Below are 15,680 nucleotides of genomic sequence, written 5' to 3'. Positions count from 1 at the left end.
AGAAAAAAATGTATAAATATGAAAGACAAAGTGGACTGGGGTCTTATATTTAGGATCAAAATAAAGTAAAAAAGGATCTTATATTAAGGACCGGAGTAGTATTATTTTGGTAGTTATTTTCTTCTTATGGGACTTTATTATAATTCTCCCTATTTTATATTACCTTTATCCTTAAATAAAAGCTTATTTGACGTTTAACTTGGTTTTAAATATAGATCTCAATCCACTCTGTCTCTCATATTTATCTATTTTTTAAAGAGAGTTATTGTAGTAGTTACACATGATAAAGATTTCATGATATGATATTATATTTAATACACTTAGGGGGTGTTTGGGTAGAAACTAAACCATAATTTTAAAAGTGCTTTTACAGTCTACGAAGTAAATATACAGAGGAGTTTATCTTGTTTTGCGAAAAGTGTTTTTGATATTTTAACCCATGTTCATTAAAAATAAACAACTTTAATTAATTTTCTTAATTTATTCAAATTAATTAAGTAGATCTTATTATTATTATTATTTTCATCAGGGAGCAGATTAAGAGTTAGTATGTTAATAATAATATTGATATTGATATATACGAGTATTTTTTTCCCCAGTTTCGCGGTTATGACGTGGAATTTATTACTGTTAATGATTATTAATTATGAATTAATTAACACCCCAGACTCCGACACGACACCCCATCGCGGTTTTTCTACCAATCAAACAATCATCAGTACTGTCAATGTCACTAGTTTCTCCCGCCACTTGATCGCTTTCTAATCTAACAGCTTTGTTTCGAATCTTTGATTCATCATGTAAAGGCTCGCCCTATAGGTGAGCTTGCATTTTGTTGATGCTCAATTTTCTTCCATGTTCAATTCGTTTCAGTGATTCGGGAAACAGGACTTTCTGGTCTGTCAGAGTCGAAAACTTCAATTCTTGAAGATTTTCTGGGTTGCTATAGTCTGATATGGTTGCAGAGAAAACTTAGATCGAGAGGAATAAAAGGAAAATTTTCTGAATTTAGAATTTCGCGCTGGTTTCAGTTTCTTCATGGACGTAAACTGAAGTACAAGGCAGCGTTTCGACCAGAGGGATGATTTGTTGAAAGCTGTATGCAATTTGGTCGTGTTTATGATTTTCTTTCTCCAACATGCCGCAACTTTTCTCCTTCTACTTGTTTCTCTGCTGCCAAATTTAGTGTAGCCGTGATCCTTTCTTCTCTTTTTCAACTCGATGAGTAGTAATTTTTCTATCTCGATTCTCAGTTCGGACTTGGCATTGAAACTTCAATATGTGCTTCCTCTGCTGTCATTTGATCTTTTATTAGAGAGACAAATATTTTCTACATAAGTGACACATAAACTGGTTACGTAACTTGGACAAGGGCGTTTCAACTTTTTGTATCTAATTTTTGTTTATCATGAATCCTTTGGTGTGGCCCCGAATTGCTGATTATATGTTCAGTATTTCAAACTATGTTGTTTGGGTCGTGTGAAGGCAACTGCCTGCCTATTAAATATTCTCTACCCGTCATTAGCTGGTACTCTTTCATTGATCCGTGGGAAGCAACTTCTAGTTTCGAACTTGTGATTTCTCATGAATAAACACTAACCTGTTTCATTCGTTGTTCATCTGCAACAAACATTAGATTCTGAAGTACAAATATTCTTTACATTGATTCTCCATGTGTTTAGTGCGGCAGTGTGCAGCTGATTTTTTTTTGTTGCCTTTTTATCAATTGTTGTTGTAGTCTATATCTACTTCATTTTATCTTAATTCTTTTGAAAATTGTGATTTTCGTAATTTGTCTTTCTGGTAATTTCAGAAAACCAAGGCACTACTCATGGCTCCATCTAGAAAATCCAAAAGTGTCACTAAGAGATTTTCAAATATTCGTGAAGCTGTATCTTATGAAGAAAAAATAGAGAGAATGTTAACAAGACTAGGGCACAGGGTAGTCCTGGCATTCAGAAGGTATGATTGGTGCTAAAATGATTCACAAAGAATTTTTCTCGTTACGCATAACTTCATTTACAATAAGGAAGAACATCATATATGTTAAAGTTTGGTGTCTAACTTGCATATTGGTGCTTTTTTTGTTGAGCTTTCTATTTAGGCTACTGTATATCTTGTTTTGGTTACATGCGTTCACACACAATAGTACGTTAGTAAGGAAGAGTCTCACTTATATATAGATGCCAGTGTTGGGTTTTTAATACTATTTCTATATTTCTGCATTAGTATTTTTCGCTTAACAAATTGCTTGACTTTTGATGCCATTCTGGTGATCCTAACTTTTAATTCATGCGAGATTAGACATTGAGTTTAATCCAAAATAATAATGCTCTGAACATTATTTGTGTAGCTGGTCAGATTTTGAGACAGGTTATATGATTAACTTTTGATGTGCGGATCCATCAACTATGACCATTTTGTGCTTTTGAATTGCTGAATATTATTGAATTGCTTATAACTGGAAGATAAATTCCAATAGTAATGCCAAAGCACCTAATTACAAGAGCAATTCGATGATGTATGTGGATGTACTCTTTGTGATGTTGCTCAATATTAATTAATTTTGTTTATAGATATTTGACAATGTTATTAAGAATAGATTAGATTTACATACGAAGAAGCTAAAAGAAAACATCACACAAGGGCCAATATAAGCAAGAAAGACTAATCAGCTTAGCAAACTTTGCCAACCTCTTTGCACATGCACCATAAACATGGTATCAGAGTCTCACATGATCACGCCGAGCCCATTGTCTGAAATTAAATCAATTTTGATACGGCATATGGAGGCCCTGTTTGTAATCCAAGCTTTAAGCCCAAAGGACTTTCACTTGAAGGGATTTGCTGCCAGTTTAATCCATTGTAGTAGTGGAACATAACATAGCACAAAAGTTGTGCTTTAATACTCTGGTTTTTCAGTGTATAGCAATTTCATTTCCTACTCTCAATGGCTGCATTCAAAGTGCATTTATGCATGCATATTGCTTATGTGTTATAAAGTTGGGGCTCATTTTAAAGGATCTTAGAAGTTAGGTTGGTATCAGGCCTTTCCCCCTTTTCTTTCATCCCTTCTCCTCTATGACTCTTGCCAATGAAAATAAAAAGAAGTTGTCATCATAACAGTTTTTCTGGTGTCTCCTTGGGATTTTTCTAAGTTAAGAGAAAGAAGTAACGTATTAAATTTGGCTCAGCATTTTTTGCTTTCTCACAAATTTCGTAATTACTTTTCAATGATACACAGAAGAGAAAATTGGCTGACATGTTAGGACCAAAATGGAGTAAGGAGGAGCTTGAGCGTTTCTATGATGCTTACCGTAAATATGGGAAAGACTGGAAGAAGGTTAGTTTAGTTTTTCAGTGATGAGGTGCTAGTTATTAAATCAGGTTGGAATGAAAGGTGGAATTTTTGTTTACTATAAAAGCGGTATGCCTGCACTTGACATTGCCTAATTGCATGTAAAGTTGCTGGCTCAAGCATGTATCTAATGATTTTTTTTTTTTTTAATAAAATTAGAGGGACAGGCAAAAATGGCCTGAGATACAACCTCCCACCTACGGAGGAGGTTTTATGCCAGGAGGCTACAAAGCCATTGGCATGTATCTAGCTGTGTGAATCTACCTTTTTCAGCAAACTATCATTGTCTGACATTCTGTCCTGTACCAAAAATTTTCTCCTTTGCTTACAGGTGGCTGCTGCAGTGTATCATAGGTCTTTGGAAATGGTAGAAGCTCTGTACTCTATGAATCGAGTAGGTGCAGCAATATTCTAGACATGCTGATTAACTTGTACACATTGCTAAATGCATATCACACCGACACTGATTCTAAAACATACCACGCAGTCACATATAGAAGCTGATTAAGAAGTCTTGGCCTTGGTTTGTGTAAATTTATCTTCCCAAAATAATCATATGAAATAGGAAATAAATTAGCAGATGAAATTGAATATTTCTATTTCTTTGTTTCTTAAAATCAGAGTAGTAATACTTTTTTCATTTTAATATTTTTTGTTACTAATTAGTAGTTACGTTTTATCTCATATATTATGCCTCTGGCTTGTTATTCTTTCTTTTCTTCTCCTATCCTAAAGTTTATGGGTTGATTAAAACAAAAAAGGTCTAATTGCTGGCAACCAGCTCATAGATGCAATTATTGCAAACAAACGAAGTAGTTAATGATGTGCAAGGAAATATTGCTTCAAGCGAACCTTCATTATGATAAAGGAATCCTCCCTGTTGCGCTTTTTGTGGACAAAAATTGTTTCATTTTTCAATTAAGTTTCACTAGTTTGTGTTATTTGGTGATGCATAATATCACATTTTGATATACTGGGTTTTGCTTAATTTGTATATTGTTTTGAAACCAAGATTGTTCTGGGTTTATTTTCAGGCATACTTGTCTCTTCCAGAGGGCACTGCTTCTGTAGTTGGACTCATAGCAATGATGACCGATCACTATAGTGTACTGGTAAGATTGAATTTCAACTTAAAGCTACATTGAATATTTACTCGGGCATTACTTTTTCTGTAACATTCTTGTGGTTGGTTTGAGGTTCTGTTTCCTAATTGACCTTGCCTCCAGCTATGATATAGGTGATTCTCTCACCCTTTATTTCAGTTCTTTTCACATGTTCTTTGTTTCCTCTAGTATTTTTAATATACGAGGATTGCCTTTTACTTAATAATAATTGTATAGGGTTATTGTCCAGTCAGCTCACTGATCTGTAAGCCCTCCCATACCATGATAAACAAATCACTCATGAGATCATAAATTGTATTGCTAGTGCTGTTACTTTTAGAAATAATTGTGTACTTTATAAAAGGCTTGGGATTTGCAAAGGGTAATGACTAAATTTTGGAAACGATAAAATGCAAATATAATATGAATGTTTTAATTGGCAGGGAGGAAGTGATAGTGGACAAGAAACCAACGAAGATACGGAAAAATTTAAAAAGCCTCCAAAATTTTCGCAGCAGAAATGTTCATATGGGAACTATAAAGCATCAGATGGAGATTTTTCAGATCATTCTCAGTCACATTCAATTACATCAGGTGACGGCTGCCTGTCATTGTTGAAGAAGAGGCATTCTGGTGGGTTGATATTCTGAATGCATATGAAGATTACTTTGATTCCATTCTCTTCTCTCTTGCTTCAGCTTGTGTTTGTTTTTAAAACATCAATTCTTACATTAAGATTGAGGAACTTTGAATAATGTTTCCTCCTGCTGGAAACATGTCGCACATACACTGGCACAAATTTTCTTCTGTTAGCCCCTTCAATTCTGGAAAGACTACATCTCTCTTAATTTTAAGGAGTGTCTAATGTCTATTTTTATATTTAAAAGGGACTTCTATCAATGTTCTTATCTAATGATTTATTGTTATTTGGGATTTTGTTTTAAGGTTTAAGTTCTCACGCTGTTCGGAAAAGGACTCCCCGTGTCCCTGTTTCACATTCCATTCATAAGGATATGGGCAGAAAGTGTTTTTCACCTGCTAGGCAAGGTTACAGGCAAATGGTTGACAGTAATGATGTTGCTCATAAAATTGCTTTAGCACTGACGGAGGCTTTACAAATAGGTGATCCTTCCAAAGTTTCGGACTCAACAAACAATAAATCTAAGGGTATTATGTCATCACCCTGTCAGAATAATGGGAGGAAGGTATGTAGTTTGTCCGCTTGTATTGTCTGATATTTTTTTAAGATGAACTAATAACTCTGGACAACTATGGTTTTTCAGAACACTAAATCGGAAGTAGCAGGATCCAAATTTTGCCATTTTGACTTGAACGATGGTAGCCCTGAATTAAGTTTAGGAAGCACAGGGTGCGGCAGTGGAGATTATTCTTCGAAACTGAGTCAACAGAGCAGCAGAGGAAGAGCTAGAAGAGGAAAAAATGAAGAAAAGGGAACAAAATACTACAGAAAAAAGTTAGAACTTGGAGAAAATGCGAATAAGCATTGGGATGGTTTAAAGGAAGCTTCTAGTGGGACAGACGAAGATAAAGGACTGGATTTAACCAAGGATAAAATTGAAATTAAATTTGCAGCCACAAAAGGTACTAGGTCCTCCTTCAAGAGTCTCAGGAAGAAAAGTGAAAAAGTACTGCTTGAAAAAGAAGGTAAGCTTATTTCTTTTGTAATAAAAAAGGTATTTTTGTGGTTCCAATAATTTCCTTCACTAAGTTCCCTTTTGTAGCTGTTAAGTAGGCTTGTTATTTCGAACTTGAATTCTGTTAAATTCTGCTCAGAGCATGTTGTATGTTTATTGAACAAAGGATCTCAGACTCTAATATATTGCCTAACTTCTTAATCGGTGGATTATATAGAAGTATTGCTCTCGCCTTATGAATGAATGTTTATTTATGTAATTAAGAAATAGGAAAATAATGAGAAATAGATGATATTTTGTTACATTGTCCATAGTAGGTGCTGCTGGGTAAAGATGTATAGTCTCTTCTTCTTCTTTATATGTTCCATAAAATAGAAGAGGGAATCAAAAGTTTGTGCTCTGGTTACTGAGAGAATATAAAATTGCCATTGTTATCTGTGATCAGAGAATGCAGAAGAAAGATATAGCAAATTTTTGTATTTGAATAGATCACCTGTGAAGGTGAGTTCATTAAGTTACACATAAAGGCAATACGAGAATATCATTAAACAATGAGGTTAACTTAGTCATAATAAAATGGGGCTGGGCCCCTCCCCTCCAAATTCCCCCACTTTTGGAGGGGAGGGATAACATTTTGGACCAAATGAGGAAGTGGAGTAAAATCCCTCCTTCCCCCTCCAAATCCCTCCAATCAAATGGACCATAAATTTTGTCTAATTATTTGAAAGTAAGACATAAAACTTATTTGAATGAGAATGTTTTTACGTTGTGTTTTTATTTTCATCATTTGCTTAATATTAGTTTGTCTTAAAGTGTGCACTTTTGGTTCCAATTTGAAGTATGGTGTTACGCATTTATCTTTTTTCCTCCTTTTGTAGATGAAGGTTCTTTTGATGCTTTGAAAGCCTTGGCTGATCTATCTTTGATGATGCCAGTCGCAAACCCTGACCCCGGTATGACATTTAAGTCTTCACCAATAATTTTATGCAGTTTCATCTAACTATTCTTTGCTTCTTCCACACAAGGGTGATTTCAAAATAAATTAGATTCTTACAAGGACTATGTTGTTTACTGTTGTGCATTCTGAGTGTTGTCTCATGGTTTTCATGCTTTTCTCAGTCAGTTTTTTTATTAGCCCTTGGTTCCTTTCTATCATAGTTCGTTCATGCTGTATACTCTTGGATATTCATACAATTCTGATTTTCAATTTATAATTTGGCATTGTTTACAAATACCTATTTGCTTTCATCATATTTTGAGAGTTTAGATCCTCTAATATGCTGCTTTCTGTTTGTTTAGAGTCACTTGTGCGGGTGAGGGAAGAAAACCAAGGAGCTGTTGATGAGTCTAAAGTGGAAACCCATCATACGATTGTGAGTGATGAAAGCACTGCTTTAGGTAAATTAAGTTTGGTTTCTCCTGGTAATGAAGTTTTTGTTCCTCAAGAAAAGGGCACCTTCCACCTTGATGCTAGAAAAAGGAAGAGAAGACAAACACCTTCAATATTGAAAGTAAGTATCAACAAAATTCTAGCCTTTAGTTGTAGTTTTATTTTTATTTTTTTTATCTTTAGTCTTAAATTAGAGTTTTTGTCCCCCTTGCATTTGAGAAGCTTCAATTTGGTACCCCTAGTATCAATTTGAACAAGGCATCCCTTTGAATTGGCAAATTGGTGCTATTAAGTCCCTCTGTCTGTATGCTGCTGGCGTGGCACCCTTTCTGCTGACTGGATGCCTTCCTGGTCATCTTTTCCTCAGCAAAGATATCAACATGTCAGCAAAAAAGTTTTCAAATCGCCAAACACACTAAATCTAGAAGGACCAAAATGCAAACTTTTCAAAGTTGGACACATCAAAGTGCTATGAAGACTATTTTTTAATAGCTATTATTCCTCTATATCTCTTGTTTGATGTTTGACATTAAATATGCAAGTAAGCTTGGATCTTATTGCAGAATGACGAAACTCAAACCAGTTCTCATTTAAGTGGTTCACAGAAGATCAAGGTATGCAGCTATTCCTGCTAGTATATTAAGTACTCCCTCAGGTTCTTATTATAAGCTTCAAATAACTAATTTACAGATAATGAACCATTAGTTAAAAGCAATAAATAGGTAAGAAATATAGTTTTGTTTCCAAATATGCCCTCATAATAAATGAGAAAGATGATGAAAGAGGACGTGCGGGGAAATGTGATAAGAGAGAGTATGATAAAGGAGAGACCCAAAAAAAAAAAAAAGTCATTAAGGGCAAAATCAGAAAAAATGCAGTAAATGTTAAAAAAAAAATCCCAGCTCATAAAATGGAACACACTTATCTCTAAATTTGAAGCTTATAAATAAGACTGGAGGGAGTATGTCACAAGTGTTTGAAATTTTAGTCCATTTTTCAATGCAATTTAGTGTTTTGCTTGATTCCAATCTTGGAGATGGCTGTAATATTTTGGACAGAGGATGATAAGTGACAATCTTACAATGAGGACAAAGGTGCAACTCCCAGGAATGATGTCTTCAAGTAATGAGGACAAAGGAAGAAGGGATGATTCTCTGCTATTACCCATAGAAGTTTCATCTACAGATAAAGTTGGTTTAGCAAACAAAGGAAGGCATAGAAGAAAGATGGAGAAACCAAAACCAATGGTAGAACAAGATATAAAGGTGCCAGAAAGTATTTTTAGTGGTCAACATAGAAAACCCATTCTCCAGAATAGTGTATCAAGCCACAAGGTTGATTATCCATCATTTATGTAAATGGATGTTGACTTAATTTTTCAATCTGATTTCAAAGATTTTTTTTTTTCCATTATTGCAGGAAAAGCTTATTAATTGCCTGTCTTCACATCAAATACGGCGATGGTGCACTTTTGAGTGGTTTTACAGTGCTATAGATTACCCATGGTTTGCAAAAAGGGAGTTCATGGAGTACTTGGACCATGTTGGATTGGGGCATGTTCCTAGACTGACTCGTGTAGAGTGGGGAGTCATTAGGAGGTATTTTGTCCCAAGTGATCCTATTTGTATTTGCTGCTATACTATTGTCTCATTCTTGTTAAAGTCTCAAGGTATTTCATGTGTTTGTTACTCTTGTGCAGTTCTCTTGGCAGACCCCGGAGATTTCTGAGCAATTTTTGATAGAAGAAAAATCGAAGTTAAATCAATACCGGGACTCAGTTAGGGCACATTATGCAGAACTTCTTGCTGGTACCAGGGATTGCCTTCCAACTGATTTGGCCAGGCCTTTAATTGTTGGACAGCGTGTCATTGCCATTCACCCAAAGACGAGAGAGATTCATGATGGGAGTATACTAACTGTTGACAACTGTTCATGTCAGGTTCAATTTGACCAGCCTGAACTGGGGGTTGAATTAGTCATGGTATTCTTTGCTTAACTGCTTTAATTAATTGACAAAAGGATAACTAAATTCAAACCAATTAATTGATTTCTAGTTCCCATTCTTTTCCTTAATCTCTAGCTTATAAGTTATAAATAATTACTAATCCCTCAATATTATTTTCCTATTCTTCCTTAGTAGGTCTTCTGAAATAATTTTTAACTTTGACATTTTATGCATGGAAAAAAAATTCCAAAATTGGGCTTTTCTTGAGTTGCCTCAATTTAATTCTTTGCAAAGATGCCTGACTATTGACGTTTATGAATTGTGGAACCAGGTCAAAGGATGTAATATCTAGTGATGTTGAACAGACTGTAACCCTGAAGGAACTTATCTGTACTTGTTTTTTACGTCAGAATATTGGTCATGAATTGCATATGCGCTGAATACTTTTTTCCACAATGGCTCAAATTTCTTTAACATCTTGAAATGCTATCAATCCGTGTCAGAATATGTAAAAGATAGTGAATTTTATTGCTGCGATCTATCTAATGTTAATGAATTTTTTTTCATATTAAATGCATAATCACACATTGTAGAGGCTGTTTCACTGAATTTTCTCCACGAAACTTCTTTCTTCAACTTTTCCCCCTTGTTTTATTATTTCTAATTTTCAGTAATAAAAGAATAATTTCACGAAAGTATTTTTATATGGCAGGATATTGACTGCATGCCTCTGAATCCTTTTGAAAATATGCCAGCATCTCTGATAAGGCACAATGTGATTCCTGCTAAACTAGATGGCAACCTTATTGAGTTCCACCTTAATGGGAAACTGAAACGAGGAAAGATTATGGAGCACAGAATATTGTACCCCAGTGGGAACTTAGATCATGTTGATGCTCTTCATATAACTCCCTCAGCTCGTGGCGTCAACAATTTATTGAAACAGGTACAAATTTATATTCAGATGGAATGCAGATTCTGCTAGTTTTATTTTATGGTTTTAAATACTTTGAAGTGTTAGGTAATTTGCACTCTGGTTATTATTGTAAAGGAAGATCGGTTCTTTAATTATTGCTAAAAACTCTCACACCAAGACTCTTTATATCTTCTCTTCAAATGACTCCTTAGGGCGAACTAATTTTTTTTAACCAAATGGAGTTCAGTTGTATGAAAAGTTTGGTGAACTCCTTGTAAGGATATCTCCAATCTGAAATTTTCAGTAAAGCGTAGTTAACTGTGTTCAGAATGCAGAGATCTGCTCATACAGTAATTATGACTTTACGCATGCTTGGAGCTCAAAATAAGGATTTGTATATCCCGGTTTATAATTTGATTCTTTATGGCTAAATAGTGTGACTGATTCTTGAGATAAGAAACTTTGTCAATCTCTTTTAATCCCAATTCGTGGTAGTAGGCTTTTGCACCACGATATGCTACAACCTATTCTAATATATCAGAACTGACTACGCGAGAAACAAATTCCCCATATAGAATATTAGATGCCACATGGCAATTGGTGCAGTTCTTTGTGGCATTTGGTGCAGTTCTTTATATATTCCCATGCCGTGTGATCAGTCTAGGTGACTACAAGAGCCTGGCATGCCCACCTCATCTGTGTGGTCAGTCTACGTGGGCTGCCTGTCCTTTATCCTATTATTATTTTTTAAAAACTACCAACAGGGGTTGGGTCTAGCGGAAAGGGCTAGTCCCTCACAACGTGGCGAACCAAGATTCGAATCCCCGCTGGGAGAGGTACCCACATTCAGTGCCCGATAGTGTCTCGAATAGGATTGCTTCCAATAGGAGAATACCTATGCTTTAGCCAAAGGAGGAAAAAAAAAAAAAACTCTCATCTCTTGTGTTTTTATTTTACCGGGTGCCTTTTGCCTTAATTTGCCCTATTTTTATGACATTAATTAATATCATATATGCGTGCCTGCGTATTACTTTTCCATGATTGTTATTTTCACTATAGTACTTAATTTGTTATAGTAATGCATAAATTTATAATTTATGAACATCAAAGGGATTTCAGGTAGACTCATGCCATAAAAATCAAAGCTGTAAAGATTTTTAAGCTTATTTTTTGAGAAAACTAATGCTCCTTTTGGTTTGTGTTAGAGAATAAATTCCTTTTCCTTTATTTTTATTTTTTGGGTAATTTTTAATATATCTTTGTTGTCGTTATTAAATATTATTTTATTTTTCTTACTTTTTCAAAGTAGGGACACATGGGTTATTTTGCGTTATAGAAATCACTTCGTTCCATTTTCCATTCCATTTCATATATCAAAGGTGCCCTAACAATTTAATCCTTCCATTAAATGCCCCACACTGATTGTTCATGTCTGTCTGTCTGTTGTTTTCCTAGAAAATAGGTTCCTCTTACTCATAACTTTCCTGACCAAACATTCGTGTTTCTTAGAGAACCAAAATAATCAATCTCACATTATCAACAATGTCTTCTATTTTCATCTGACTAGATTGGTTTCTGTTGATGTTTCTTCCAGCTGTATTGTAGAATCAACTTACCAATTTTATTATGATGAGCTGTCGAAGTTTCCTGAGTAGTTTAATTTGTCCTTTTCTTTTCTTTCTATTTTCTCCAGGGCATTTCTTCAAGTTCCAAATTGCAAGCTAATGTTGCTTGCAATGAGATTGGTAACGCTCTACTGTCAGCAAATTCTAAAGCTTCTTTTCATGTAAATGTCCCATTCAAAGAAGCTGGCACAAATGCTGTTTTTGAGCTGATTCGTGCTCTTGACAAAAAGGTACTCCCTAATGAATAATTAGTCATCGTCTCTAAGCTTCTCTTTGTTGTGATACAGGAAAAATATCTGCCTTTCAAATATTCGTATCGAAGTAATGAGCTTATGGCTGTGAACTTATAGGAAATTGTGCTATCTGAACTGAAGAAAATGAATGATGAGGCATGTGAAAGACGGAAATATGGGGACCACTCTTTAAATGATTCAGAGCCATTTAAGAGACATTATGCTGCAGTATTGTTGCAGTTAAATGAAGTGAACGAGCAGGCATGAAATTCATGGAACAATTAGCACACGATAGCACAAAAATTTGACACACGATTGCACAGTTAATTTCATATAATCTTTCCTTCCTTCCGTCTTCACCTATCTGCAACTTCCTAAGTGGATTTCATTTGTGCAGGTCTCTTCTGCCTTGTTTTGCGTGAGACAGCATAACACATATCAGGGGAACTCTAATTTGTCACCAAGGCCCCTAGCTAATTCGGATGATCTTGGTGGTCAAACTAGCTCTTCGTATTGTTCAGCTTCTCACAACCAAAATTTTCAATCTCATATAGCTGAAATTATTGGAAGTTCTAAAAGAAGAGCCCGCAGAATGGTTGGTGCAGCTATGCAGGTATAGAAAGGGTGCCCACTTTGTGAATAATTACGGCATGTCTGCACTGCATATTTAAAGTGAACTCAACACTAAACTCCAGTCATCCCTATACAGCAGATATGTTTGGTCATGCCAAATGCTTGAAATTTTGTGGTGTTATTATTTTTATACACAAGATCTGCCTGCATCACTGATGAAACTGGATGGTTGGATCACCATCTGTGAAGATTCATTTGGATGATTGACTCACCAATCATTAAGTGAACATTTTTACACTAGTTTGTATACCGAATTACTGATGACCAGCTGCTAGATGATTCCCTTTCTATTTTCATTAATCCTTGAGGAGTCGTATCACTATCGTTTTTCCAATCTCTGACTACAGTTTCTCAACAATTATTGCAGGCGATGTTGTCTTTTACTAAGACAGAAGATAAGGGTGAAGGAATTGAAGAGTCAATTAATTTTATAAATAATCGGCTTTCAGTGGATGACCATGATGCTCTGTCCTCGCAATTCATGCCCACAGATTCTGTTCATGTCACTCTAGCTTCTCAGGATCAGATGACTGCAAGTAAATCGAAGCCTTTGTCAAATAATCATTCACAAGATCCTGAGCTAAACAGCTCATCTGATCAAAATGAAGTGAAAATTCCCTCAGAACTTATTTCTCAATGTCTAGCCACCTTGCTGATGATCCAGGCAAGTTCCGTGGCTCTTCAAATTGCTATCTGCTTGTATGTGGTCAATCTCCCCTTCATTGTTGCTATTTAATAAACATTGTATGTGGTCAATCTCAAGTCAATCTCCCCTCACAATTTCTATTGAAGATTCAATTATTTACTGTTGATAGTTTGGGGGGGGGGGGGGAGTTCACTTGTCGTGTGGTGTTATACTCTACTTAAATGCTGACTAGTCCAGACAGTGATTGTTACTGCATTAAGGAATATATGGTAGTACTATTGATTATCTTGTTGCAAATTCTTAACGTGCACGCTGACATATCTTTGTAAAACAAATTGCAGAAGTGTACAGAGCGACTTTTGCCACCTGCCGACGTTGTTCATATGTTAGATTCTGCAGTCACAGGTTTGCAGCCATTTTGTTCAAAGAATCTTCCAATATATGAAGAGATTAAGAAATGCATGGGCATAATCAGGAATCAGATATTGGCACTCATACCTACCCAAACTACCTAGCTTCTCCATATTTTTTTTTTATTAGGATAAAGTAGCATTCTAAACTTCAATTTTATTTATGATACATTTAGTATCCTGACAATATTTTCCTAGCACATCTAATATCTCTTGATGTTGTTTTCCAGTTACATCTAGCACCCTAATCTTATTTATGGGTTAGGATATTCGATACATTATAAATAAGATTAGGGTGCTGGAAGCACGAAAAACACATAATAATATCAGGGTGCTAAATGCACCATAAATAGAATTAAAATGTTGGATGCATTTGAAAAATGACACTAGAGTAGTGGGTGCTACTTTACTCTTTTTTTTTTTCTTTTTAATTTTTTTGGTAAGTCTTTATACTCTAAACTACAATTGCCTTGATTAACCACCCATGGGGTATCTATATATTTGATTAAAACACTTTAAATATCAGTGTTGTTGCTACATGAAAAGGTATGGCTACGCGAAACTATTGCTATATCTAGATAACTTCTTGTTCTCTCTAGGGAAAGAAACACACCTTGGTCTCTTCTCTTCCTAGAGATGTTTTATTCAAGGAATTAAAGATCGGTTTAGTCTAAAAAAGATAGCTCTTCAGTGTTTTGAATGACGTGGAAATATTTTCCCCATTTTTTCATTCTTTGGAAACAAGAAAAAAAGCGAATTGAAGGGAGTGAAAGAAAATCATTACAGATCAGATAGAAACGATTCGTTGAATCAACAGGCACAGGGCAAATGGCTTTGACTTTCTTCATCTAAAATATTATGTCCCTTTTTTTTTTTCCCACATGATGGAAAAGAAATTGTTTTCCAAGAGAAATACATATAAATAAGCACCTTTAGATTGCAAACTACCTCCTCCAATCTCTTCTATAAGATAATTTATGAGAAGAACACGTTCTTATTTATAAGAAATTCCAACAACTTATCTAAAATATGTATTATCATTTTTCATGTTGTTAATTAATATATATTAGTCAAATTCCATTAATTATCCATGTAAGCGGACCATTATTTATATGAGATATTTTGAAAATAATTTGCATTTTTAATCATATTTATTACATTTAAGCAATTTTTATCATCTATGTGATTCAATTATTTATATTACCTCTAGTTTTTAATATAAAAATTACTTATCTAATTTGAGTATATTAAAATAGTTAGTTAAATTAATTATAACAAATACTACCTCCAGTCCTAATTATAAGAGTCAGTAGACTAATTTGAGGAGATTAAGGAAGTAAGTTGAGTTAGTTATTTGTCTTAAATAAGTATTGTTTTTCCTAAAATATCCTTACTAATCAAGTGTATTGATTAGAACTATCATTATTAGAAGGGCCACTTTGAAAAAAAAATATATAAATATGAGAGACAAAGTGGATTGGGGTCTTATATTTAGAACCAAAATAAAAATCAAATAGGATCTTATATTAAGGACCGGAGGTAGTATAAGTTAATTTTTGTAAATTTTTTTTAATCATGATTGCTCTAATAAAAATCCTCTTAATATATGCAAACAATGGAGATATTTAGCTGAATAGATTATAAATTTGAAAAACTAAATCTAACCCCCAATCATAGGTAACATCTTATAACAAGTCCAGGGGGAAAAAAAAAACTCTTCCTATTCTTAATATATAATCTAATTGTTAGGTGAATTTTAGTCTTAA

At 34.5% G+C, this 15,680-nt stretch overlaps 1 protein-coding gene and 1 long non-coding RNA gene across 2 annotated transcripts; both read left to right on the top strand.

The window, feature by feature from the left end:
- The first annotated feature begins 740 nt into the window (after positions 1-740).
- Positions 741-14,434, top strand: LOC114751978 (protein ALWAYS EARLY 3-like). Its single transcript, XM_028940687.1, is given in 22 exon segments — positions 741-819; positions 1,814-1,907; positions 1,910-1,962; positions 3,245-3,343; positions 3,690-3,752; positions 4,393-4,470; positions 4,905-5,094; positions 5,407-5,666; positions 5,745-6,126; positions 6,995-7,069; positions 7,416-7,627; positions 8,070-8,120; positions 8,565-8,840; positions 8,926-9,104; positions 9,206-9,225; positions 9,228-9,487; positions 10,164-10,397; positions 12,061-12,222; positions 12,343-12,486; positions 12,623-12,838; positions 13,226-13,522; positions 13,846-14,434. Coding segments are annotated over 21 exon segments (3,501 nt in total). The 5' UTR covers positions 741-819; positions 1,814-1,831; the 3' UTR covers positions 14,020-14,434.
- Positions 7,595-8,586, top strand: LOC114751974 (uncharacterized). Its single transcript, XR_003740786.1, has 3 exons — positions 7,595-7,627; positions 8,070-8,120; positions 8,565-8,586. It is a non-coding gene; the product is annotated as an uncharacterized LOC114751974 (long non-coding RNA).
- Positions 14,435-15,680: the final 1,246 nt, after the last annotated feature.

Source organism: Neltuma alba, unplaced genomic scaffold (assembly GCF_004799145.2).
Source record: "Neltuma alba isolate B1F8T4 unplaced genomic scaffold, ASM479914v2 tig00007189_pilon, whole genome shotgun sequence".
Classification (NCBI taxonomy): Eukaryota; Viridiplantae; Streptophyta; class Magnoliopsida; order Fabales; family Fabaceae; genus Neltuma; species Neltuma alba.
Note: the sequence above shows the minus strand (reverse complement) of the source record. Positions and strands in the feature narration are given on the sequence as shown.